This window comes from Diabrotica virgifera, chromosome 5 (genome assembly GCF_917563875.1).
Source record: "Diabrotica virgifera virgifera chromosome 5, PGI_DIABVI_V3a".
In the NCBI taxonomy this organism is placed as follows: domain Eukaryota; kingdom Metazoa; phylum Arthropoda; class Insecta; order Coleoptera; family Chrysomelidae; genus Diabrotica; species Diabrotica virgifera.
The window spans coordinates 6005001-6031249 of record NC_065447.1 but is presented as its reverse complement, the minus strand read 5'-3'; the positions used below and the strand labels follow the sequence as shown (position 1 = coordinate 6031249).

At 34.0% G+C, this 26249-nt stretch overlaps 1 protein-coding gene across 5 annotated transcripts in view; it reads right to left on the bottom strand.

Moving 5' to 3' along the window:
- Positions 1–26249, bottom strand: part of LOC114341352 (rab GTPase-activating protein 1-like) — a 121895-nt gene that overhangs the window by 51307 nt on the left and 44339 nt on the right. For all 5 annotated transcript variants that reach the window (XM_028292311.2, XM_028292438.2, XM_028292172.2 and 2 more), the window contains exons 9-11: positions 8436–8601; positions 5089–5336; positions 698–886 (exon numbers count right to left, since the gene is read on the bottom strand). In XM_028292311.2, the coding sequence (XP_028148112.1) occupies positions 698–886; positions 5089–5336; positions 8436–8601 (603 nt within the window). The remainder of the gene's footprint in view (positions 1–697; positions 887–5088; positions 5337–8435; positions 8602–26249) is intronic.

The following is a 26249-nucleotide window of genomic DNA, read 5'->3' as shown; positions in this document are numbered from 1 at the left end:
TAAGATCGTATTGACGTGGCTGGAAATGTAAGTGCGAGTAAGATGCACGGTTGGACTGCCGAAATGGCATATCTTTCGCACTCACATTTACAGCCGCGTCAATACGATATTACCGCTCATTATTACTTAAAAATAATACCTTAGTAATAAAATAATGACAAAAATTTCATCAGGATCTTGTAGGGGGGCTTTAAACTTTGATTTAGTCACTTTCTGACTTTCATAATAATAACTTTTAACCGAGTTATTAAGCCTTGAAAACCGCCATTTTTCGTTTTTTTTTTTCAATTTTAAATTGCTTATAACTCGAAAAAGATCAACTTTAGAGAAAAATTAGAAGATATATTTGATGTCCAGAATGGTCCAAGAAATTAAAAAAAAAATTAGTCCGGACCGAAAATATTGATTTTTGCAATTTGAACAAAAAAAATTGTTCAAAAAAATTTGGACCACTTTTCGCGTGGAAGACTTCTTGAACCTTATTCTGGGATGTCTCACGAATGTTATAATGCAAAAAATCTCATGGGAATATTTTTTTCCAACGAACCCGCCGTTTTCGCCTTGTCTAGTAATGCTTTTTTCGAAGTCTAAGAAGCATATAAATATATCTTTCTGTTGGTGGTAGCATTTTTGGGCCAGAATAAATCACCTAGACACGACAAAAACATATTTAATAAGAAAAAAATGGTATACTTACGTGTAGGATTAGAGTCGCAGCCAGATAACTTAGTCCTTGGCAATATCCCACTTCTGAGTCATAGATGGCATATGCTTTGCTCACCCTATACAAAGAATCTTGTCCCAATCCACCGGCCTCTTTGAAGAACTCGTGAGCTGGCAAAGTTCGAGCTATGTCTCGCTGGATCACATTTTCACAACTGGATTCCTATAAAAATATTTTTTTAATCAATAAATTGATACAACAGCAGAACATAGATTCGTATACATTCTGTGTAATTATTATCTGACACGTCCAGAACAATATAACCAAAAAACTATATAATAGAACCAACAGTAATTTTGGTAAAAAAATGCTCTAGTACAACAACGATCAGTAGAGGGACGAAGAAAATAATGTAAACATTAAAAAATATTCCTACTATTGGGTAGGTTCTGGCCTGCCCATTTTACGCCAGGACTTAAAATATTATACATTTTTCATATACATACTCAACAAGTAGTATTAGGGTGATTCCATTTCAAATCACTCAATTTTGGATCAAAAAAACTTTTGGATCTCCGATTTGTATGAAAATTGGTATATAGCATCTGTGGGATGTATAAATAAAACTTCTTTTTTTTTTCTCAAAATGTTATTTTAAACCACGGTTCTTAGGACATTACTACGGTTGCCTAGATCGACTAACCAATGAACATTAAGGGTGCGATTACGTCACGAGAGTGTACTGTCATTTGAATCGTAATATGATTTTTTTCGAATCCTGAGAAAACCAAGTATTTTAGAAAAATTTAAACACTGGATGAAAGATTACATTATTATCGAGGGCGGAAAGCCCCTTAGAATAAACAAGCAGTTTCTATTGAATGAAATATTTGAAATTAAATATCACACTTCTCTTTTATTTTCAGCCCTGTAACTTATTAAAATAAACATTATAGAAGTTTTCAGGGACTTTCGGCCCTCGGTAATAATGTAGTCTTTCATTCTGAGTTTAAATTTTTCAAAAATATTTATTAGTTTTCTCAGGATTCGAAAATAATGAATACAATTAAAACACATTGAGAATTTTGACATGCGTCAAAATTTTGCATTAACTCAATGTAAAATTCTAAACTGTTGAATTCCAGCTTCCCTAATTATTTTACATAAAAAGACATTAGAAACTATTAGAGGATTGAAATCTGTATTGAAAACAACTGTTAAAATTGGTCTACGTAATTAAACATATTCCAAAATTTTGTAAAAATGTAATACATTTTAGTTTTCAGCCCAAACTTAGGCCACACACAATGCAATAATGTTCACATTTTTGAACTGTCAATATTTTTATTTTATCATCTATTGTTTAAAAACAATACAGTTGATAAGATACCCTCGGTTGCGGAGAAAGTATTAATAATAAAGATTTTTTATTCAGTCAATGGTGTGAGCACTGTCAGTTAAATAGTAACGTGTGGCCTAACTTTTACACGCATAACTATTGTGGCAAATGTATCATATTTTTAAAAATTTTGGAATGCATTTTTGATTTTAATACAGATTTTAATTCTCTACAAGTATTCTCTCATGACTTTTGATGTAAAATAATTATAGTTTGTTTTTTAACCAAGAGGAGTGATTCAAATTTACCGCGCCGTAATGCTTGTTTCTAATTGGTCCAACCGCAGGCAAGTTTACTCCACTGTTATTAAATTTTGACACTAATGACATTTATGAAATTTTGGCACTTCTGTCATTTTATAGGTTAATTAAGTATATCGGCGATTTTTTGTGTTTTCTGCATTATTCCTTTAATTTTTAGATTTTTAGTCTACTTTTATATTAAAACAGTTGTTTTAAGAACTCTTTAGCGATGTGTGAGTATAATATAATATGTATGGATTATCATCGAAAGCTGATATGATCCACGAAAAAAGAAGATGAATTTGGTGACTCTTTTAGTAACTTTCTTGGGTGTGAATCTGTCTTTTTAGTTTACTCCTCTTGGTTAAAAAATCAACTATAGGGAAGCAGGAATTCAAGAATTTAGAATTTTACATTGAGTTTCCTATGGCCCTTTTTACGATTTACCACCCGGTATAAGATAAAATGTGTACTAGTTGTCTTATTATTTCATAATAACACACATATATACACAATAACACACATTCAATGATCGAAAATCATTTAAAAATATGGGAATGTGTACTCTTGTGACGTAAAATCAAAAATATAAGTCTCCCCACCACCGTCGGTCAAGGCAACCGTAATAAAGTCTAATAACCGTGATTTTAAACATGTTTATTTATTTAAACCAAATACTATAGACTGTAATACATACATATTTTGACATTTCCCATTAATTTTGAGGAAGCTAAAAAATAGCGCCATCTAGCGGTATGAGTAGGATAACCACAGCAATCTAACCTTACATTTATAAAATTACTTTATTATTGTTTTTGTATGTTTGAACTATTTTTATTTTAATTTAATTTAGCAAAATTAGCTCGTTATTCAAAAATTTATAAAATTAAATTTGAATGTTTACGTCAAATTTTACGTTGTCAAAACGTAGTTCAACTCAAGCCGACAGTGGCGCTAGTGGCAACGTGCTTCCAGACTTCTGTGGGAGTTGGATGTATTACAGGCAATAGTATTTGTTTAAACAAATTTGCATTTTCTATCATAAAGTATCAATGGAAAACATAATATTTTAATAGAAGGGGCTCAAAAATATCATTATATAGTATTATAACAAGTTATTTAATTCAAAACAAGTTTTTGATCAAATTTTATAGTGTAGAAAGCATTAAAATACAGATCGATTTCTAGTGTACAAAAATATAGATTTTCCTCCATTCCCAAAATACATCATAGTCGATTTGGCTGAAAATTTGCCCACAGATAGCCAAAACATAGGACTTTAAGTGGTTAGAAGGGTTTGAATTATATTATAATACCAAAAAAGTTACATGTAATATCATAGGCGTCTACTGTAAGTACAATTAATTAGGAAAATATCGACCTCACGACAAAAAATGTTAAAAAGAAATTGTAATACTTGTAAATAATTTATTTGGAATAATTTCAGTTCCTGTAAAAACGGTTCTTCTTTAAAATCAAGACGGCAGCTAACGTAACGATGCAAGGTTAAATGCTATCCCGACTGGATTAATATACTTTTGAGTCTGATATTACTGCATGTAACTTTTTTGGTATTGTAATATAATTCAAATCCTTCTAACCACTTAGAAGTCCTATGTTTTGGCTATCTGTGGGCAAATTTTCAGCCAAATTGATTATGACGTATTTTGGGAATGGAGACAAATGTAAAAAACGGTATTTTAACGTTTTCTGCACTATAAAATTTGATCAAAAACTTGTTTTGAATCAAAATAACTTGTTATAATGCCATATAATGACATTTTTGAGTCCCTTCTATTAAAATATTATTTTTTCCATTGATACTTTACGATAGAAAATGCAAATTTGTTTAAATAAACACCAAATCTCTGTAAAATCGCATAAAATATCATTTTGAGAAAAAAAGAAGATTTTTTGACCTTAAATATCTTATTTTTACTTCCCGCAGAAGCTATATACCAAGTTTCAGAAAAATCGGAGATTCAAAAGTATTTGCCCGAGTGATTTGACATGGAATGTACCATTACTTTAAATGTTCTTTAAGCAACTAATTACATTAGAAATGTTATTGTTTGTGATAGTCCTTTCCTCCAATATAACACGAGAACTGAACTTTTAAGTGGTCGATTATGATTATGAAAGTCTTCGATTAATTAATCTTTATCAGTTGATTTCAAAAACACTCATTACAATGTTTTTTGAAAACTGAGTTAAGACAATACTTTGCTGTCAGCTACTATTTTGTGTGTGTGGCAACTAAGGCGAAATATAGCTCTATTAACTGAGAACTACGATAGGATTGTCTTAACTGAGAAAGACGAGATAATACGCGTAAAGAGCATAGAGCGATATGTCCTACTAAGGACGAGATATAATTCTTCTAATTCCATCTGGGAGAAAACGAGACTTTTATAGTAATTTTAAGCGAAGGAAGATTTTTTACTATCTTTTATGGCCTTGTTGTTTTGTAAAAATAAAATATTTTACGATCGGCTATTAAAAATATTTTTAGAGAGAGGTCGTAAAATAGAACAACAAAAAATTCAGGCGTGCGGTTCAAATTGTTTTTATAGCGACAAAATAACGTCTAACCTAGTTTAATCTCGCGTTGGGTTGACACCTCAGATATTACGTAAATAACTTTTTTTAACTATATGAAAGACCTTCAATGAAAACTCGAATTTATAATAAAATAAATATACCTAGTACAGAGGCGTATTTAATTAAGAAATATGTTAGGGCCGTATTATCATACAGTCTGTAATAGTTATAAATTAGCTCACCTTTGTTATAAGCAATCGATAGTTCTCCATCATGGTCGAGTTTTCATCGATTCCAGCAAGTCTCTGCCATACCTCTCCCCTTAGAGCCTCGGGAACACCTAATTTTACTAGCGCCGACAACTGTTTTGGTCTTTGTTTGAAATTTGTCGATTTCCATTTTTGTAGAATGTCCGCCCAGGATTCTAATACGTCGACAGAACAATCCTTGGACACGGAACCAGTTCCGCTTAATAGAGGCTCATCACCATCTGGAAAGATCATAAAATTAGTTCCAGGATTTTAAATATGTATAAGGAATATTTAGATTCATGAAAATTACAAAAAGGTGAATATTATTTCTTGAGGTGGCTCTTAGAGTAGGATCTGGCCTGTTTTTTCCGCAAATATTTTCTATTTTCCATATACCAACTAACATTCAATCATTCAATTTTCACTTGTACACTGCTGGATAGAGCCCTCATAAATTTTCACCTATGTCGATCTGGTGCCTCTTGCATCAAATGCCTCTGACGTTTTATATCACCTGTCTAACGTGTTGGTGGACGACCTTCTGCTCCAGTAGGCATCGTTTCTTGTTCTTCTTCTTCTACGGCACTGCAGCCCAAATTGAGCCTTGGCCTCCTTTATTTTTTGCCTCCTGTGATGGTACACGACAACCCTCACGGAATTTTCCTAATTTATTTGTTATAAAAATAAGGTCATAATATTATAATTGCAATTTGTATAATTTATTACGATAGTAGCAAAATTCAAAGTATTGAACTCATTTGAAAGACTGCAAAGAAAGCACACGTCATTCTTAATGTACGTATAATACCTCACCATATATGGTCATACATATTGGCACTGTTTTTAAATATAACAGATATAAATAGGAAGGTCGAGTACCTGAGACATCGTTGTTGTCGTTGCACTCTCTAGCGCGTAGTCAGGGGATAGTTACCGAGAAATGGGTTATCCCCGACCTATCTCAAGATCAACGTAATGTAATTGTACATTTAATTATATAAGAATAAAGTTTCTGTAAAAAGTTTAAGTTTGTTTGTTCGGGGTAGTGTCTTCGTCCAGCAACACCCAACTTCACACTCCACCCTTGCTTGTCTGTGGCTGCTCTTCTCCACACACGGACTCCTAAAAGGGCTTGTGCGTCGCTGTTTACTGTGTCTTCCCAGCACTTTCTTGGCTTTCCAACCGGTCTCTTTCCCTGCATTCTAGCCTTTAGTGCTCTTTTTGGTAGCCTATGCTCTCTCGTTCTTATCACATGTCCGGCCCATTGCAATCTTTGTATTCTAATGAAGTCCGACAGAGGTGTTTCCTTATAAAGTTGATAAAGCTCGTTGTTGTATCGGCTTCTGAAGATTCCGTTTTCCCTCACAGGTCCTAGTATTCTCCTCAGTACTTTCCTTTCGAATGTGTCGAGTTTGTTTTTGGACGTTTCTTTCAGGACCCATGCTACACTACCATAGCATGCTATTGGTCGAATTAAGGTTTAATAGATTCTCATCTTTGTATTTCAGTGGACATTTTTAGACCGAAATAAATGGGAGAGGGCAAAATAAGCTCTGTTAGCCTGCGTTATTTTCTTTCGTATTTCTCCATCTTCTGATCCGTCGGCATATAGTTCTACTCCCAGGTATGTAAACTTTCCAACCGTTTCAATGTCATCTGCATGTATAATGTTTTGTGGGACTATATTTATTTCTCTCTTTCTTTCTTGGTCACCATTCCAGTATCAGCTTTGTCCACCTGTTATCTATCATTCGAGCTACGTGACCTGTTCCAGTTCCAATTCAGTGTTGCTATTCTCCACTGCATCCGCCACTCCTGATCTTCGTCGTAGCTAAAGGTTTGGTATTTTGTCTGACAGTACAACATAGCACGCTCCACCGGCCTTTGAGCCTCACTGATCTTTTGCACTGTTCTCCTTGTCATAGTCAACGTTTCCGCTCCATAGATTAAAGGTTTTCTTTTAAGACATTGGTACGTTGGATGAATTGAAAATGTGGTTCAACTTGCCGAATACTGTCCAAGTCAACTCTTTACGACGGAGAAGCTCAACGGTTTGGTTATCTTTTCCTATACGAATCTCATGACCTAGGTATTTATAAGCCATTATCTGGTCTATGGATCTTGTTCCTACGCACATATCTTCGCTGATTACAAGATTTGTCATCATCTGGGTTTTAGATATATTTATTTTCAATCCCCCTTCTAGCAAGACACAATATATGTATCTCTCTCTCTCTCAGATGGCTATGTATCTCTCTCTCTCTCTCTCTTGTCGTTTCCCCATTAATGAGGATCGTGATTTCTTCTAATATTCCTAACAATGTTTCTCCATTGGTATCTATCTTCAGCTGCTCTAAGAGCTTCGCAGAATGAGTTTCCAGCTGAATACTTTATTTGGTCAGACCATCTAGTTGGTGATCGTCCTCTTGATCTTCTCCCCGGAACGTTTCCAGAAACAATTAATCTCTCCAAACTGTCGTCACCTCTGCGAACCACGTGACCAAAGAATTGCAGAATTCGTTGCAGACATATTGTGGACAGCCTTTTTTTAATACTGAGTTGGTTTAGAATGGAAACGTTTGTCCTATGAGCTCTCCAAGGTATGCGCAGCATTCTTCTCCAGCACCACATCTCAAAGGCATCAATTTTTGTCGCTCGCATGCGCGAAGAGTCCAAGTCTCTGCTCCGTATAGAAATATTGAGAATACAAGGGAATTCGCCAGTCTCATCTTGATATTTTGAGAGATAGATCTGTCTTTTCAAACTTTAGTTAGGCGACTCATCGCATTTTTTGCCATACCAATACGTCTCCGAACTTCTGGTTCACAGTTACCATCGTTAGTTATACAAGACCCGAGATAGACAAAGGTGTTTACTATCTGGTATTCCTGTAACATGTTAGTCAGTTGAATAGTGTCGAATCTGTCGACCACCATTATTTTTGTCTTAGCTTTATTAATTTTCAGACCAACTTTATTGCTTTCGTACTCAACTCTTCGCAGATCAAACATTTCTTGCTCATTTGCTGCTATAAGTGTAGTGTCATCAGCAAATCTTAAATTGGAGATTTTCCTACCAGCTACTGTTACTCCACCGGCCTATCCTTCTAAAACCATCCTCATGACATGTTCACCATAAATGTTAAATAAGTCAGGTGACAACACGCATCCTTGTCACACTTTTCTCGGTGTTAAGGGCTAATGGCTAAGTATACCGATAGTCACTTCGGCATTTTGTCCAGGCTTCCAACATTTTTGTTGATTTGTAGTATCCAGCACCTTTTTATAATCCACAAATATTAAAGCTAATGATTTATTATATCCAGAACTAATTCTTACCTGAAAAATACTCTTCTTTGGGCGTAAGAGTATCTATCGACGTTATACTTGGAGAATGTATCAAACTGGAGAGGTTCAAGTTCAGATTCAGAAGATTTCGATCCAATTCACCCGAAGTTTCCATGTTTAGCACTTCGTAATAGACGTCATTGAGTTCGGAGACAACCTTAAACAATATTAAAATTCTAATCAAAAATAATATTGAGTATTATATTTAACGGTTTATTAAAATAATCCAATTAATTATTTATTACATTCAGGAATGCGTAAACGGTTATTTTGAGTGTTTTACCTTATCAGGTCTATGCAAAGATCACGATTAACAATGCAAAACGTAAGCTCGTGCGTTAGAATTCAAGGAGAAAACTCTACATTCTTTAATATTAATAATGGTCTAAGACTAAGACAGGGAGACGCGCTAGCGTGTCTCCCTTTTTTGGATATTGCTTTGGAAAACGCAGTCGGGCAAATAATCAGATTGAACGGAATCATCTTTAACCCTTAACCAGGGACATGCGGTATGTTCGTATGTTATACCTTACCAAAAATATATTTTGTTGTAAAATACCATCTGTGTACCTTTAATACGTTGCGTGCCACGCTTTAATCGGGATAATAGTCTCAGGGGCCATTGATATCCACGGCAATGAAAGTAAGTCATACGTGTATATCAAAAGTGAGCGACGTGGCCCCTGGCAAAATATCTGTGTATCTCATATATGAACAACGCAGCATGCAATGTGTTAAGTGGTGTGTAATTGTTCCTGCTTCCAACTGCTGCAGTTCTAGTATGGTTTAGTCTTGGAGCTACGTTGACGTAAAGTTATTGACTGTGGCTGGCCACTGTCACTCGTCTGGGATGGTACGCTTGATTTGCATCGGAATTTACGGATAATTATCGGAAACTACTTTGTGAATCCACAGCGTAGCGCTGCAGCGTGGTACGTCTGTTTTGAAGCTTAGTGCCACCAAAGCACTTCATGTAAAAAATATATGATAATTTTAATAATATAAGTACATACAGGGTGAGTCATGAGGAACTGTACATACTCCTACCTCGTGTAGAGGCTCCTATGGGGAATAACAAATGACCATTAAAAAGTGTCTGCTCCCATTGTTTAATAATATACAGGGCGAGTTTCGCATTTTGACAGAAATTTGTATTCGTCATCATTTTTGAACGGTCAGATCGATGTGTCTCTTATTTTGGTCAGTCGTTACACTATTACCACCTAATCAACTGGTTTATTTAAACTAGAAAAAATCAGGTCCGGCTTCAAAAAAATTAGTTCGTTTGGGTCTTAGAAAAAATTTCATCCTGTATACGCTTTTTGAAAACTATAATATGAATTTTACAAATTAGACAAATAGGCAATTAAAATGACATATTTATTTTTTCCCCACACGATTACTTAATTTTTTATAAAAAAATCAAATTTGAGTATAAATTAAAAGTTTGGTAAAGTGAACCATAGATTTAAAAAAAATAACTTTTATTACAAAAATTAATTTTTTTTGAACAAATATTTAACTTATGTTACCAACCAATAAACTGATTTATGCAAACTAGAAAAAAATCAGGCCCGGATTTAAAAAATTAGTTCGTTTTGATCTTAGAAAAAATTTCACCCTGTATACTCTTTCTGAAAACTCTAATATGAATTTTACAAATTAGACAAATAGGCAATTAAAATGGCATATTTATTGTTTTCTCCACACGATTACTTAATTTTTTATTAAAAAATCAAATTTGCCAAAATCGGAATTTTAACCTAAAACTGAAAAAAAAATGAAATCACGGTTTAACTCGCTACAACTCTGTTCCATTTTAATATTTTTTTTCTGAAATTTTACAGCACATATCTCTTACCATTGTGAATATGAAAATTGTTGTAGACTTTCCGTCTTCTTCTCATAAACGTTATGAATTTTTAAAAATAAAAGGTGCAGATTCGTGAATTGCAAAGTTAAATCGCAAAAATTAAGTGAAAAAATGTAAGATTTATCTATTTGATCACGTCTATGTTAAACTATAGAGTCCAAAGAGAAGTGTTATGGGTTTTAGAGCTAGACGTGGTATAGAAAAAAAAATGGTGAAGCTTTTAATTTTGAGAAAAACGTTGTTTAATTTCTTTTATTTTTATGGCAAAATTCCGATTTTGACAAATTTGATTTTTTAATAAAAAATTAAGTAATCGTGTGGGGAAAAAAATAAGTACGCCATGTTAATTGCCTATTTGTCTAATTTGTAAAATTCATACTAGATGTTGTTCTGAAGCTATTTTGACAACGACACCCGACTTGGGCGTCGAAACGTTAATAAAATCATTTTTAGGTAAAATTGTGGCTTATTTCCCATTTGAATATACTTTATTCATACTAGAGTTTTCAAAAAGCGTATACAGGGTGAAATTTTCCAATTTTCCACAGGGTGAAAGACCAAAACGAACTAATTTTTTAAATCAGGGCCTGATTTTCTTCTAGTTTGAATAAATCAGTTGATTGGGTGGTAACATAAATTAAATATTTGTTCAAAAAAAAAATAATTTTTGTAATAAAAGTTATTTTTTTAATCTGGTTTCTAGTAAATATTGTTCACTTTACCAAACTTTTAATTATTCATAGTCAAATTTGATTTTTTTATAAAAAATTAAGTAATCGTGTGGAGAAAAAATAAATATGCCATTTTAATTGCCTATTTGTCTAATTTTTAAAATTCATATTAGAGTTTTCAGAAAGAGTATACAGGGTGAATTTTTTTTAAGACCGAAACGAAAAAATTTTTAAAATCCGGGCCTGATTTTTTTCTAGTTTGTATAAATCAGTTGATTGGGTGGTAACATAAGTTAAATATTTGTTCAAAAAAAATTTATTTTTGTAATAAAAGTTATTTTTTTTTAATTTATGGTTCACTTTACCAAACTTTTAATTCATACTCAAATTTGATTTTTTTATAAAAAATTAAGTAATCGTGTGGGGGAAAATAAATATGTCATTTTAATTGCCTATTTGTCTAATTTGTAAAATTCATATTATAGTTTTCAAAAAGCGTATACAGGTTGAAATTTTTTCTAAGACCCAAACGAACTAATTTTTTTGAAGCCGGACCTGATTTTTTTCTAGTTTGAATAAATGAGTTGATTAGGTGGTAATAGTGTAACGATTGACCAAAATAAGAGACACATCGATCTGACCTTTCAAAAATTATGACGAATACAAATTTCTGTCAAAATGCGAAACTCGCCCTGTATATTATTAAACAATAGGAGCAGACACTTTTTAATGGTCATTTGTTATTCCCCATAGGGGCCTCTATACGAGGTAGGAGTATGTACAGTTCCTCATGACTCACCATGTATAATTATTGCGTTTTAAAAACACTTATTATTTGTTATAATAGGATTGTTTGTGTTACCAATACAGTTCATTATTTTTAACGACGAATCATTATCCTTTTAATTTTACAATTACAGAGTATATTATTCAGTTTACATTTATATTTATTTTAGCTTTGTCTGTACACTATAGGCGATACTATACCAATCAATCCTATTGCCTAGAGTTTAGATAAGAATTAGTTTAGCCTATGTAAACAACCTCAACCATACATAAGTAGTAACATATGCAGATGACGATATAACATAGTTCTTATGGGAAGATATTTGCTCTAGAAGATAAGATTACAAGGTGACTGAAATCAAGATAAAAAACTACACTTTTGAAAGAGTTTAACCATTTAAATACTTGGGAGTAATTATGAAATGGCAGAAATAAGATGACTGAAGAAGTAGGTAACGGAGCAAACACTAGATGGCCCCAAAACATAGCAGAGATACCATAGGCTAATGAAGGACAAGAATATATCCAGAAATACAAAACTGAAAATACAAATAGTTTCAACCAGACCAGTAGTTACATACGCATCTGAGACAATATACCTCACAGATAAAGATGAAGAAAAATTAAGAATATTCGAAAGGAAAATCCTAATATGAATTATGGGTCCTATAAGAATGAAAAAGGGAGAAATGAGAAGATGAATGAACTATGAAATAAGAGACATTATGATGGGAGAAGATCTTAGATTTATTAAAGCACAGAGACTGAGATGGCTGGAACACATAGAGAGAAGGAAAAATGAGCTGGTGATTAAGACGGTCATCAGATGGGAGCCAGATACTGAAAGACCGAAAAGAAGACCTAGAGAAAGATAGAAGGACCAAGTCGTGAAAGATATCAAAATCCTGAAATCGGAGGAAGAAAGATGTAAACAAGGCCAGGTTATACAACAAACGTTGACAGCGCACAAGAAGAATGCGGAGTGGTTCACATAACGAATCAAGGGCTCTAAGTAAGAGTGGCAAACATTCCATCAGGAATGAAAGGCTTTGGTGACGATGATATTACTTCTCTGAGTTCCCGGGTTTGACTTAGCCTGTGCTTCGCTTAAGTCCTTTGTTGCGCTTGTTGAGATTGATCCTGTGCGCATGTAATTATTTTATTTAAACCTCAAATACCAAGCCATTGAGGTGCTGGTAACTACAAAGTACGCGAGAGATTACAACAGAAATATTTTAAAAATCGTCCAGTTCAACTCAGTTCGTGTCTACAGACTATAAAGAGTTTTCTACCCTGTATAATGTATAGTGTATATATAATATACCAGTTCCTTCTTCCCATATTACAACAACGAGCAGGAAAATCACCAAAGGAACGAAAGCCAAATTACAACACGGTCAAACAAAATTAATGAAAATTAGACAAAGATTGGGGAGACCTAAGTCGATAGTGAACGGCACTATATGATTGATAATGATTATTTCGTCGATTAAAGGATTTATTATTAATCAAAAACTGTATCACTCACTGTATGAACTCAATTGTTGTCACCAACCATTCCACACTGGCACAATTTCAAATAACTCAACTTCAATTCAACGAATATTTCAACTACTTACAACTTAAAAACAGCATATAATTATGATAAACAAATATAAATAGTTATAATAGCAATATTTAACTTTAGAGATAACTTAACTAACCAGCAAGCATTAAAAACAATTTTATTCCTGGCAAGTTTTTTTTAACTAATGAACTGATATTTCCGCTAAAAGGAAACGTACTGAAGTAAACACACATGAATGTTAACGATAAAATTATTCGTTTTTACACACTAATGAAAATATTTATAAACAACGAGATATTGACGCAATGTTCGTCTTCAATCAAATTGTGCGTTCCAATTATTTGTTGATAACACTTGTTGTTATACATATTAATATATTATTAGAATATATCAGTGGAATTTGTGTCTTAATTACACCGTGATAATAGTGACAATTCCTTGAAGATTTTGCATGTAAAAGCAGGTCCGCCTACAGGCGATAAGCAAGTAAGGCAGATGCCTCTGAGGGCAGTGTCATGAGTCATGAGGGTGCAAAATTCTCAGTTCATATACATACTTTTTATATTCAACAAATAATCATGATATGGTCCATTTCATGGGCATTTTTCAGTGCGTCACAAATTATAGAAAAAAGGTAAATCCGTGATAATACACATTTATAATCAAGTATATTCAAATGGGAAATAAGCCACAATTTTACCTAAAAATGATTTTATTAACGTTTCGACGCCCAAGTCGGGTGTCGTTGTCAAAATACAAAATAATATTAAATAAACAAAAATGTTGTTGCTTAGTAAAAAATTCTTCTAATAATTTATTTAATCTGACTCATTTATATCGGCAATTCAGACACGTATTATACATTTTTTTAAAGTAGACGACTTTAAAAATGATATTGCCAATATTGATGAGTTGCGTTCCTGGGACGACTTTACTAAAAGATAGTTCATTCGATTACATGAAATCAATCCCAACTCAAGAATATCCGCCACAAAAAATCATAGCATGTGATCTGTCTTTAAAAAGACAACCAAATGCAACGGTGGTACTGAAATTCTCGCGTTAGAGATTCCATAGTAAATCACGAGGGAAAACCAGGAAAAACCTCGTGATACTATCCCGACATCGCAAGTATTTGGGTTTACATTTAGTTTACTCTCAAAACTAATACCAAATTCTGACTTGATATTTTAAATTTTAAATAATACTAAAATACTAAATATGTACTAACTCGATATGTTACTGATTTACTAATTGTGGTATTTTCTTTCTATTGACTTCCTCCTTTAGTATGGGTAACCACATCCTACTGCATTCTACCGAGGAATTTGCGACACAATTGGTTTCATTTAGCATAATTAGAGCCGCTTCTTTGATTTTTCTCTTTTTACTATCTGCTTCTTTTAGGACTATACTTGAATCTCTCCACTGAACTCTATGTTCATTATCCCATGCGTGTTGACATATTTGAGATCTATTTGTGATTTACTATGGAATCTCTAACGCGAGAATTTCAGTACCACCGTTGCATTTGGTTGTCTTTTTAAAGACAGATCACATGCTATGATTTTTTGTGGCGGATATTCTTGAGTTGGGATTGATTTCATGTAATCGAATGAACTATCTTTTAGTAAAGTCGTCCCAGGAACGCAACTCATCAATATTGGCAATATCATTTTTAAAGTCGTCTACTTTAAAAAAATGTATAATACGTGTCTGAATTGCCGATCTAAATGAGTCAGATTAAATAAATTATTAGAAGAATTTTTTACTAAGCAACAACATTTTTGTTTATTTAATATTATTTTGTATTTTGACAACGACACCCGACTTGGGCGTCGAAACGTTAATAAAATCATTTTTAGGTAAAATTGTGGCTTATTTCCCATTTGAATATACTTGATTATAAAAATGCCACAAGAAAATAGCTTCAGAACAACACACATTTATAACATTTATTCTAATATGATCTTACAGTTGTCACATTTTATTTGCAATGTGGCATAAAAACAAATAAATTGTGTTTATTGCATTTATAAAATGGTATTTTCTTTGATTTGTATAGTTTCATAAATTGTACAGATTATATTTGTAGATATATTATATAATTCGTAAATAATTTTTTTTCGATTATAGCGCCATCTATCGACAACTAGAATAAATGTTATAAATGTCTGCAATCACGGACGTGCCTTTTTTTCTGTCACATACAATTTAATGCGTTAGAAAAAAATCGAAAAACTGTGACGCACTGAAAATGCCTATGAGAAAAAGAAGAGGAATGAAATTTACTGGATCTGCTAAATCGACAGTTTCCAAGTTAGAAAAAGTATATAAACACTAACTCTAGACCTTCTTCTTTTTTAAGTGTTGTCTGGCAATCGAAGGTTGGATATCATCATCACTATTTTTACTCTATCTACCGCTGCTCTGAATAATTCTATTGAACTGAATTTAAACCCGTTCCTTAAATTTGTCAACCATGACACTCTCCTTTTTTCTATACTCCTTCCTGCACTTATCTTTCCCTGTTTTATCAATATTAGCATTTCATATCGCTTGCACCTCATTACATATCCAAGATATTGTCCCTTTTCTTATTTTTATTGTGTTTATTTATTTCGCATTCCTTGCCTATTTCTCGCAATACTTAAGTCTTCGTTTTCCTCTGTGTCCATGCTATTCTAAGCACCCTTCTGTAACACCACATGTCAACTGACTGTAGCTTATTTATGTGTTCTTGCTTCAGTGTCCAGCTTTCAAGTCCATATTATAAATAGTATCGATAACACGTAACATCTCAGAGTTCTTACTCTCAGTTCTAAGCTAAGGTCTTTGTTACAGAGAACTGTTTTCATTTATTACAAACGCATTTCTTGCTATTTCTATCCTGGCACTTATTTCTGTTGTTTGATCACTATTTTCTGAAATCCATTATCAATCCTTTCTATCGGTGTATCTCCCAAATTTGTTTGTTTGTATATTTATTTTCTTCGTTATTATAATATACTTAGTGTTTTTATATTCATTTTTAGTCCATTTTTTTTTTCAGAGAAACTGCTTGTCTTTAGTAGTAGTTGAAGTTATTCAGCACAGCTAATGTATTTTTTATGTTTCAACAATTTTTATTTAATGCTGGACCGTGTTACGGGGGAATTCCCCAATTCTATCCGTAGATCAGCCACTGTTCAGTAGTTTTCTAAAGATAAGGTGGAACTGCAGCTCCGCCTTATGTTGATCTAGCAGCACATTTTCTATCGCACTTCTGCAGTTTTCTGAGGTTTCCTGAAGACTAAAATACGATGCATTTATTTTTGACCACGAATTCATATGCAACACACAAATATTCATGATTAAAATGAGTCTCTTATTTAAATAATAAATATTTTCGTTCAATTGATTGTGAATTAGTGCACTTAAGACTTAAGGTAAACTATGTCCCCGAATCCAATAATTTCAGAAGGCTGTGGCTCCAGAATAATAGTTTTTCAGACCTAGGTGGCATGGACTTTTTTAATCTAAGCACTGAGAACTATCATTGACCGAACTGTCGTTAAAGACCGGGGTCGCTTTTCCATAAGGAGTGTTGTGGGGTTCTTTAAACGCAGAATGAAACACTACATTATTACCTAGGGCCCAAAGTATCTTAGAATAAACAAGAAGTTTCTTTTGAATAAGTTATTTGAAATTAAAAATCACACTCAATTTTCTCTTCTTTTTCGACCCTGTAACTTATTAAAATAAACATAGAAGCTTTCAGGGACTTTCCAACCTCGGTAATAATGCAATCTTTCATTTTGCGTTGAAATTTTTTAAAAATATTTATAAGTTTTTTCGAAAAAAAACGAAAGCATTTAAAAAACATTGGTCCGAAATTTTGTGCCTACCTCTTAATGCCTGTACTTCAATACTGAATATTTCGTTTCAAAACAAAACTTACCTGTCACATACTATATACTATATAGTCCAATTGGAAAGTTCGAAATATTTTCACCTATTCTCCGTTGCGAAACGATAATTTTGAAAAAAACAAAACCATTTACACAACTGTCAAGGAAATAACTACTACTAACACAACGATTAAAATAATTTAAAGTTATTAATAAGATAACGTATTTTTTGCTAATCAGTAGGCTTGTTCAAAGCTGTCGATTTTTTGAGTGTACGCAATAAATAAATGCAGGGTCGTAACAGCCCATTTCGAATTTTCAACGATAAAAACGAAACAAGGTTAATTGTCAGATATTTGACGAATATACTTACATACATAGAAAACGGCACAGTTTCCTATGTACACAATTATTACAGTCACAATTTTCTATTAGATTGTTATTTTCTTAGAAATCTTACGTTAAATCTAAATAAAGCTTATGTAGGTAGAAAACACAATAGCTATATAGTATAGTCACAGTATAAAGAGGTTCCAACCAGTATATAGAGGTTGGAACCTCTATATACTGTGGTATAGTCATCAGAGATTTGAGATTTGATCTCTAAAAATGAGACGAACACGCTGAATTTTGCTAAAAATGTCAATTTTGGGATCTAAAAAAGAGTTTTTTTCAGACTTTTGTATTCAAACAACTACCAGCAATGCAAAGGCAGCTATATACAGGGTGTAACGAAAATACAGGTCATAAATTAAGGTGATACAGTAGCGATCAACAGGTAGCCAAAACGCGTTCCAAGATTGCGGCTGTAATTTTGAATATTTTTTCGAGATATTTTGCACACATATTTGTAATATAATAAAGAATGGCGGTACAGAGCCCAATTTGAAAAATATATTAATATGTGGAAATTACTCTGTAATTAAATACAATATTAAAAAAACGAGCCTGTACCGCCATTAAGAAGAACAAAAAAATACACTTTCTTCAAATAAACTTTTTTATCCGATGGGGTGTAAAGCTAGTTCGCGTCCGTAGTAGAATACTACACGTGCACCCTGGGTAATGCTAAATGAACTAGCACAATAGGCAGCCAGACAATCTAGAATCTCTAGATCTCCTGGCAAGGAACACATTAAAATAATTAAAATAATAAGATATGCCTCCAACCAACAACTTAAAGGGACCTTCTCAGGACCAAGCAACAAAACGACTCGGACCAAGCGTCCGAATATGCCATTTAAATATAGAAGGTATTAGTAGAAGTAAATGTGAGTACCTTCAAAAGGTACTCATTGAAAATAATATCGACGTAGTCGCAATTCAGGAAACCCATGTAGAAAACGAGGAACAAATTCTCGCTAGAGGAAGAATTCATGGTTACGATTTACTGGGTGCAACTTACCATCCAGCTTATGGAGTAGCAACCTATGTACGAAACAAAATAGAAAATGCACACATATGTTCTACATCAGACATAAATAACATTCATACGGTTACCATACAAATTGGCGAAATTACTGTCAGCAATATTTATAAACCACCGGCAGTCCTGTGGCCTCCGCATGTTATTCACGCCCACCCACACCCCTCAGTGTATGTTGGAGATTTTAACAGCCATCACGAACTCTGGAAGTATAGACAAAGTGATCAAAACGGCGAGGCTTTGATAAATTGGAGCGAAGGGGCTGGCACGTATTTAGTCTTTGACGCTAAAGATAGGGGAACTTTTCGATCTGCAGCCTGGAGGCGAGAATACAACCCAGACCTATCCTTTGTCTCCACAAACGAAAACAATCAACCCCTGGCAGCTTCACGTACAGTGCTCCCAGATTTTCCACATAGCCAACATAGACCAGTTGTAATAGAAGTTGGCATCAAAATACCAATAATAACATCTTTCCCTCGACCTAGGTGGAACTTTAAAAAAGCAGACTGGGCGACTTTTACTGCGAGATTGGACAAATGTCTCGGATGGATAACCCCAACACGTACAAACTATATGAGGTTTGTTGGCGCAGTTATATCTACAGCGAAGAAAACTATACCCAGAGGATATCGTAGAGATTATGTCCCAGGATGGGATGAAAAATGCGAAAAATTGTATCAAGAATACAACGAAAGCCAAGACCGAGAAATTGCGGACGAACTGCTGCACAGTTTGGATGCAGCCAGACGGCAAAAATGGATGGAAACTGTGGAAAAACTAGACTTTAGTAAATCAAGCAGAAAAGCGTGGTCCTTACTTAGAAAACTTGGTAGTAGCAGACACTCAACTAGAGACAAAGTACCAATAGTTCCCAACAGAGTGGCCTCCCACATTGTAGCAAACTCAAGGGCACCTAGAGATCGTGACCACACCACCAAAGTAAAACAAGACCTAAAAATATTAAAGTCTGCATGCCCGCCTACATCTGAATACTCTGACGAGTTTACTCCAGAAGAAATTACCTCAGCAATATCAGAAATTAAATCTGGAAAGGCACCCGGCTCCGATAAAATACATCCAGAATTTTTACTCCATTGTGGCAAATATGCTAGGAAATGGCTGGCTGATTTCTACACAGATATATTAAAATCAGGAGAAATCCCCCATTTCCTTAAAAAGGCCTCCATTATAGCCATATTGAAACCAGGAAAAGCAAATGATCAACCCCAAAACTACCGACCGATTGCACTGCTGAGCTGTGTCTATAAACTGTTGGAACGCTTAATCCACAACAGAATTAGTAACACCATATTGGGGGTGATACCTATTGAGCAAGCAGGGTTCAGACCTAACCGCAGCTGCACAGATCAGATCCTATCCCTAACAACACATATCGAAGCAGGTTTTCAAAGAAAGCAAAAAACATCCGTTGCTTTCATTGACCTATCAGCTGCATACGACACCGTCTGGAGACAAGGACTAATCTGCAAACTGATCCGTGCCATCCCGTGCCAAAAGGTAACCAAACTCATTGATAGCATGCTCACCGACAGACCTTTTCACGTCACAATGGGCAACTTAAGAAGTGTCCAAATGAAGCTCAGCAATGGACTGCCACAGGGATCTGTTTTGGCACCCTTACTCTTTAATTTATACATCGCGGACCTACCTAGGACAACTTCGCAGAAATTTGGGTACGCTGACGATTGGGCCATTGCAGCAAGACATAATAACATGAATGTTACAGAGACAATACTGACGGATGACCTTGCTGTTATGGGTGAATATTTTCGCAAATGGAGGCTACGGCCCAATGCAACGAAAACTGAAGTGTGCTGTTTCCATCTTAATAATGCCCAAGCCAACAAAAAACTCTCCGTTCACTTTGAAAACAGACTACTCGCTCATAACTCAACACCAAAATATCTTGGAGTGACTCTTGACAGAACCTTAAGTTTTAAGGAACACCTACAAAGAACGGCAGAAAAACTGAAGACGCGAAATAATATAATCCAAAAGCTATGTGGCACCACATGGGGGTCCTCAGCCTCCGTACTCAGATCATCCGCTCTCGGACTCGTATACTCGGCGGCTGAATATGCTTCGCCGGTATGGCTCAATAGCAAACACACGAAGATCATTGACACCCAATTAAACCAGACAATGCGAATGATCTCAGGTACAATTCGACCAACACCGAACTATTGGCTTCCCATTCTGAGTCACATTCCACCGCCTAAACTAAGAAGAAGTCATTCTCTTCTCAGAGAATATCGAAAAATCGAGGCTAACCATCAACTACCCATCCACCATGATAAGCTTGATATCGAAATGAAAAGACTGCGCTCCAGATATCCCCCATTGTTAAGGGCCACCTCCCTACATCAGGAACATTTCGACCTCATCAACGCTTGGAGAAGACAATGGGAGAGCGACTCACCACAGGAATCACACCAAATGGCCTGTATCGATCAGAAACCGCCAGGCTTTGAACTGCCCCGCAATACATGGACGGCGCTGAACAGAATAAGGACAGGGACCGGTAGATGTGCTGACAGCTTGCATAGATGGGGAAAGGCCCTTACTCCTGAGTGTGATTGTGGTGCGCAACGGCAGACCATCCGCCACATTATTGAGGAATGCCCCCGAAGGCGATACCCTGGAGTTTTCGATGAGTTCCTGAATGCGACCGAAAATGTTTTACAGTATATTAATACATTAGATGTTCGTTTGTGATACTTCATGTAGTGTTTTATATACTTTTTTTTAAAATTATGTGTTCTTGTTGTATCTAAGCCATACGATAAATAAAAAATAAATATCCGATGCCTAGATTTTGTGTCATTTTGGAACTACTAATAAAATTAAAAATTTTAGTAGTTCCAAAATTACACAAAATCTAGGCATCGGATAAAAAAGTTTATTTGAAGAAACTGTATTTTCTTGTTCTTCTTAATGGCGGTACAGGCTCGTTTTTTTAATATTGTATTTAATTACAGAGTAATTTCCACATATTAATATATTTTTTAATATTCAAATATTCAAAATTACAGCCGCAATCTTGGAACGCGTTTTCGCTACCTGTTGATCGCTACTGTTTCCTCTTAAATCATATATTCTGAGACCAAAAATAGTTCGAATGAACCTAATTTACCTTAGTACAAATATGCACATAAAAAAAGTTTTGAAAAGCCCTTTGAAGTTACAAAATGAAAATCGATTTTTTCGAATATATCGAAAACTATTAGAGATTTTTTATTGAAAATGGACATGTGGCATTCTTATGGCAGGAACATCTTAAAAAAGAATTATAGTGAAATTTGTGCACCCCATAAAAATTTTATGGGGGTTTTGTTCCCTTAAACCCCCCAAACTTTTGTGTACGTTCCAATTAAATTATTATTGTGGTACCATTAGTTAAATTCAATATTTCTAAAACTTTTTTGCCTCTTAGTATTTTTTCGATAAGGCAGTTTTTATCGAGTAGCGGCTTCTTTTTTAATATGTTTACATAAAAATTTTATGGGGGTTTTGTTCCTTTAAACCCCCCAAATGTTTGTGTATGTTCCAATTAAACTTTTACTGCGGTACCATTAGTTAAACACAGTGTTTTTAAAACTTTTTTGCCTCTTTGTATTATTTCGAGAAGGCACTTTTTATCGAGATATTACTTCTTTTTTAATATGGTTCAAAATATACCTAAAAATGTAAATCATACATAAATTTTCATATTATTACCAAGTCTCCATAATCGTACTTAGCCATATACAAATATGTGGTGGATTTGACAAATATTCAAAATATCTCAATAAAAACTGACTTTTTGAAAAAGTACTAAGAGGCAAAAAAGTTTTTAAAATACCGTGTTTAACTAATGGTACTACAATAATAATTAAATTGGAACGTACACAAAAGTTTGGGGGGGTTTGAAGGAACAAAATCCCCATAAATTTTTATGGGGTGTCCAAATTTCACTATAATTTTTTCTTAAGATACTACTACCATAAGAATGCCACATGTCTATTTTCGATAAAAGTTTTCGATATATTGGAAAAAATCGATTTTCATTTTGTAACTTCAAAAGGCTGTAACTTTTTTTATGCGCACATTTGTACTAAGGTAAGTTAGGTTCAATCAAACTATTTTTGGTCCCAGAATATGTGATCAAATTTATGACCTGTATTTTTGTTACACCCTGTATAGCTAAACCAATGTGATTATGTACCTTCTTACTGTACATTTTGAGATTAATAAACATTAATCACAGAATTATGTACTTTTTTAATGTATTTTTACGAAATTCTGATTATTTCAAATATATGTTTAATGTTTATTCATTAACAAATTTAATGCTTTTATTGTTATCAAATCTTTAGTCAACTTTTATCTTTCATTAATACATACTTGAAAAAGAATAATCTGCTTTTAGTATAGTATAGTTGATCCAAAAGATGGCGTAACCCAGACATCCAAAGTGAAAGTTATCCTTCAACACCAAATTGTTCTATATGGTCCACACAATGTCCAGAAAAAAGTCACACCATTTTGAGCGTCGGGTTTGGGGGGGAGAGGGGGAAGAAATCGGTAAGTTTGTAGTTTTTTAAGTTTTTCGCCAATATTTCTAAAACTATGCGGTTTAGCATGAACAACCCTCTATACAAAATTGTTCTACATTAAATTTGAAATAAAAAAAGCCCTATGCATAATATTTCTAAAATGAATGGTTCCAAAGTTACGGAGGTAGTATAGTATAACTGGTCCAAAAAAAGGCCTAACCCAAACATCCAAAGTAAAAGTTTTCCTCCAACACCAAAATGTTCTATATGGTCCACATATTGTTCAGTAAAAAGTTACACCGTTTTGAGCGTCCGGTTTGGGAGGGAGATGGGAGAGAAGCCGGTAAATTAGTAGTTTTTTTACGTTTTTCGTCAATATTTCTAAAACTATGCTTTAGCGTAAACAATGTTATATACAAAAATGTTCTATATGAAATTTAAAACAAAAAATGTTCTATACATAATTGTTATAAAATCAACGGTTCCAGAGTTACGGAGGGTGAAAAGTCGAGGTTTTCGATACTTTTTATATTTTTTGGGCAATATTTATGGTATAACTATACTAAAAACCCAGACATCCAAAGTGAAAGTTATCCTCCAACACCAAATTGTTCTATATGGTCCACATAATATTCAGAAAAAAGTCACACCATTTTGAGCGTCGGGTTTGGGGGGGAGAAATCGATAAATACAAAAAGTATCGAAAACCTCCACTTTTCACTCTCCGTAACTCTGGAACCGTTGATTTTATAACAATTATGTATAGAACCTTTTTTGTTTTAAATTTTATGTAGAAAATTTTTCTATACAACATTCCTTACGCTAAAGCATAGTTTTAGAAATATTGACGAAAAACCTAAAAAAACTACTAATTTACCGACTTCTCCCCCATCTCCCCCCCCCCCCAAACTGGACGCTCAAAATGGTGTAACTTTTTACTGAACAATATGTGGACCATATAGAACAATTTGGTGTTGAAGGAAAACTTTTACTTTGGATGTCTGGGTTAGGCATTTTTTTGGACCAATTATACTATACTACCTCCGTAACTTTGGAACCGTTCATTTTAGAAGGGTTATGCATAGGGCCTTTTATATTTCAAATTTAATGTAGAACAATTTTGTGTAGAGGGTTGTTCATGCTAAACCGCTTAGTTTTAGAAATATTGACGAAAAACGTAAAAAAATACGAATTTGCAGATTTCTCCCCCCTCTCCCCCCCCCCAAACCCGAAAAAATGGTGTGACTTTTTTCTGAACACTATGTGGACCATATAGAACAATTTGGTGTTGGAGGATAACTTTCACTTTGGATGTCTGGGTTTAGGTCTAACTATACCATACTATTTACAGCGATAAAATTGATAAACTACAAAATGGTTTACAGCGTTTTCAATATACGCGTTCTTTTAGATCTTCACTGCCGCACAGTGGTTCCAAATGCTGAAAACGTGGTCATGAGGCGAAAAATTCCCTATCTAGGGATTTTCATGTTTACATTTGTTTTCTCATACTATCGTAGAGTTGTAATACGCAGGTATAAGGTTCAGTGTGGATGTATTCTGATTCATAGCTCAGGAAAAAGTGAGCCAAGTCCGAGGTTATTTTGGCCGGCAGAGAAAGTGAAAAAGAACGCGTATATTGAAAACGCTGTAAAACGTTTTGTGGTTTATCAATTTTATCGCTGTGAAGCAGGTTCTTCTTTTTAAAGTATGTAGTAATGTAAGATGTAAATTAACGTAAGATTTAGTAACAATAAATGCCTTAAATTTGTATTTGTATTCTGCATAAACAGTGAAAATATACTTGAAAAAATCAAGATTTTTTAAAGATACATTCAAAAATTACAAAATTCCGCATAATTCTGCAACTAACGTTTATTAATCCTAAAATACATAGTAAGAAGATACATAATCACTTTGGTTTAGCTGCCTATAACTGCCTATGCATTGCTGGCAGTTGTTTGACTATAAAAGTGGGAAATGACGCATATTACATGATTCTGGCGATTGTTGAGTATGTATGGGCGGTTGAACACCGCCCATACATACTCAACAGTAATAGGTTCTGAATATTGTAATTCATAAAGAAAATGTATTGGTAATCAGAAACTTCAAAAGTCCCTTGTAATATAAAATTTTAAACATATATGCGTTTAAAATAAAATTTTCGAATTTCTTTGGCCATATTGGATCCGCCATTTTGTTTAAAAAAAAAAAGAAATGTTAGATTTGTAGCCAGCGATCTTAAAATACCAAATATGACAAAAAAATTTGCGTTTTTATTGATATTTTTAATTTCTTAGTAATTAAATTAATTCTGAATTGTATAAACAATATAAGCTTTTAAAGGTTCATGGCCACGTTTTCGGCATTTGGAGCCACAGTGTGCCGGCCAAAATAAGGTCGTACGTCGTACATGGCTCACTTGCCACGGAATTATGAATAAGAATAGATCCTTATACCTGCACAGGTACATTTTAGTGTACAGCTGGTTCCTAAAAAAGCTGATTACGACTCTTATTAAGATTTGATCATTTTGAGCAGTGTATGATTGGTCTGACATTATATTTATTATGACAGACAAATAATAAAAAAAAACAAACAGCCATTTTTTGAGGTTAAACCGAATAAGTTATCTGACAAATTTTAAGATTAGGCGGTGACAATGACAGTATGTAAATAATAAGTATTTATCCTTCAAAGACTGACATTCAAAATCGCCGGTCGCTTCAAGCGTTGTTTCTGAGAGAACGTTTGATTCTACACTGCTAGTGCTACTGCAGTGCTAATAAACATTTTTGTTATCTCAGAAAATTATCTCAGCTACATTTCTCGTTTGAAACATTTTTCTACTGTGTACAGATTCTTCGTAAATCGATGTTTTTCGTTTTCCTCTCTACGAAGGGGGCTTTAGCGGGAAGCCCGGGGGTATTAGTGGCATCTTTTTTGGGGCCTCAAAATTGACATTCTCAGCAAAAGTCAGCTACTCGTCTCATTTTTACAGATCAAATCTCTCACGAATGGACTATAATT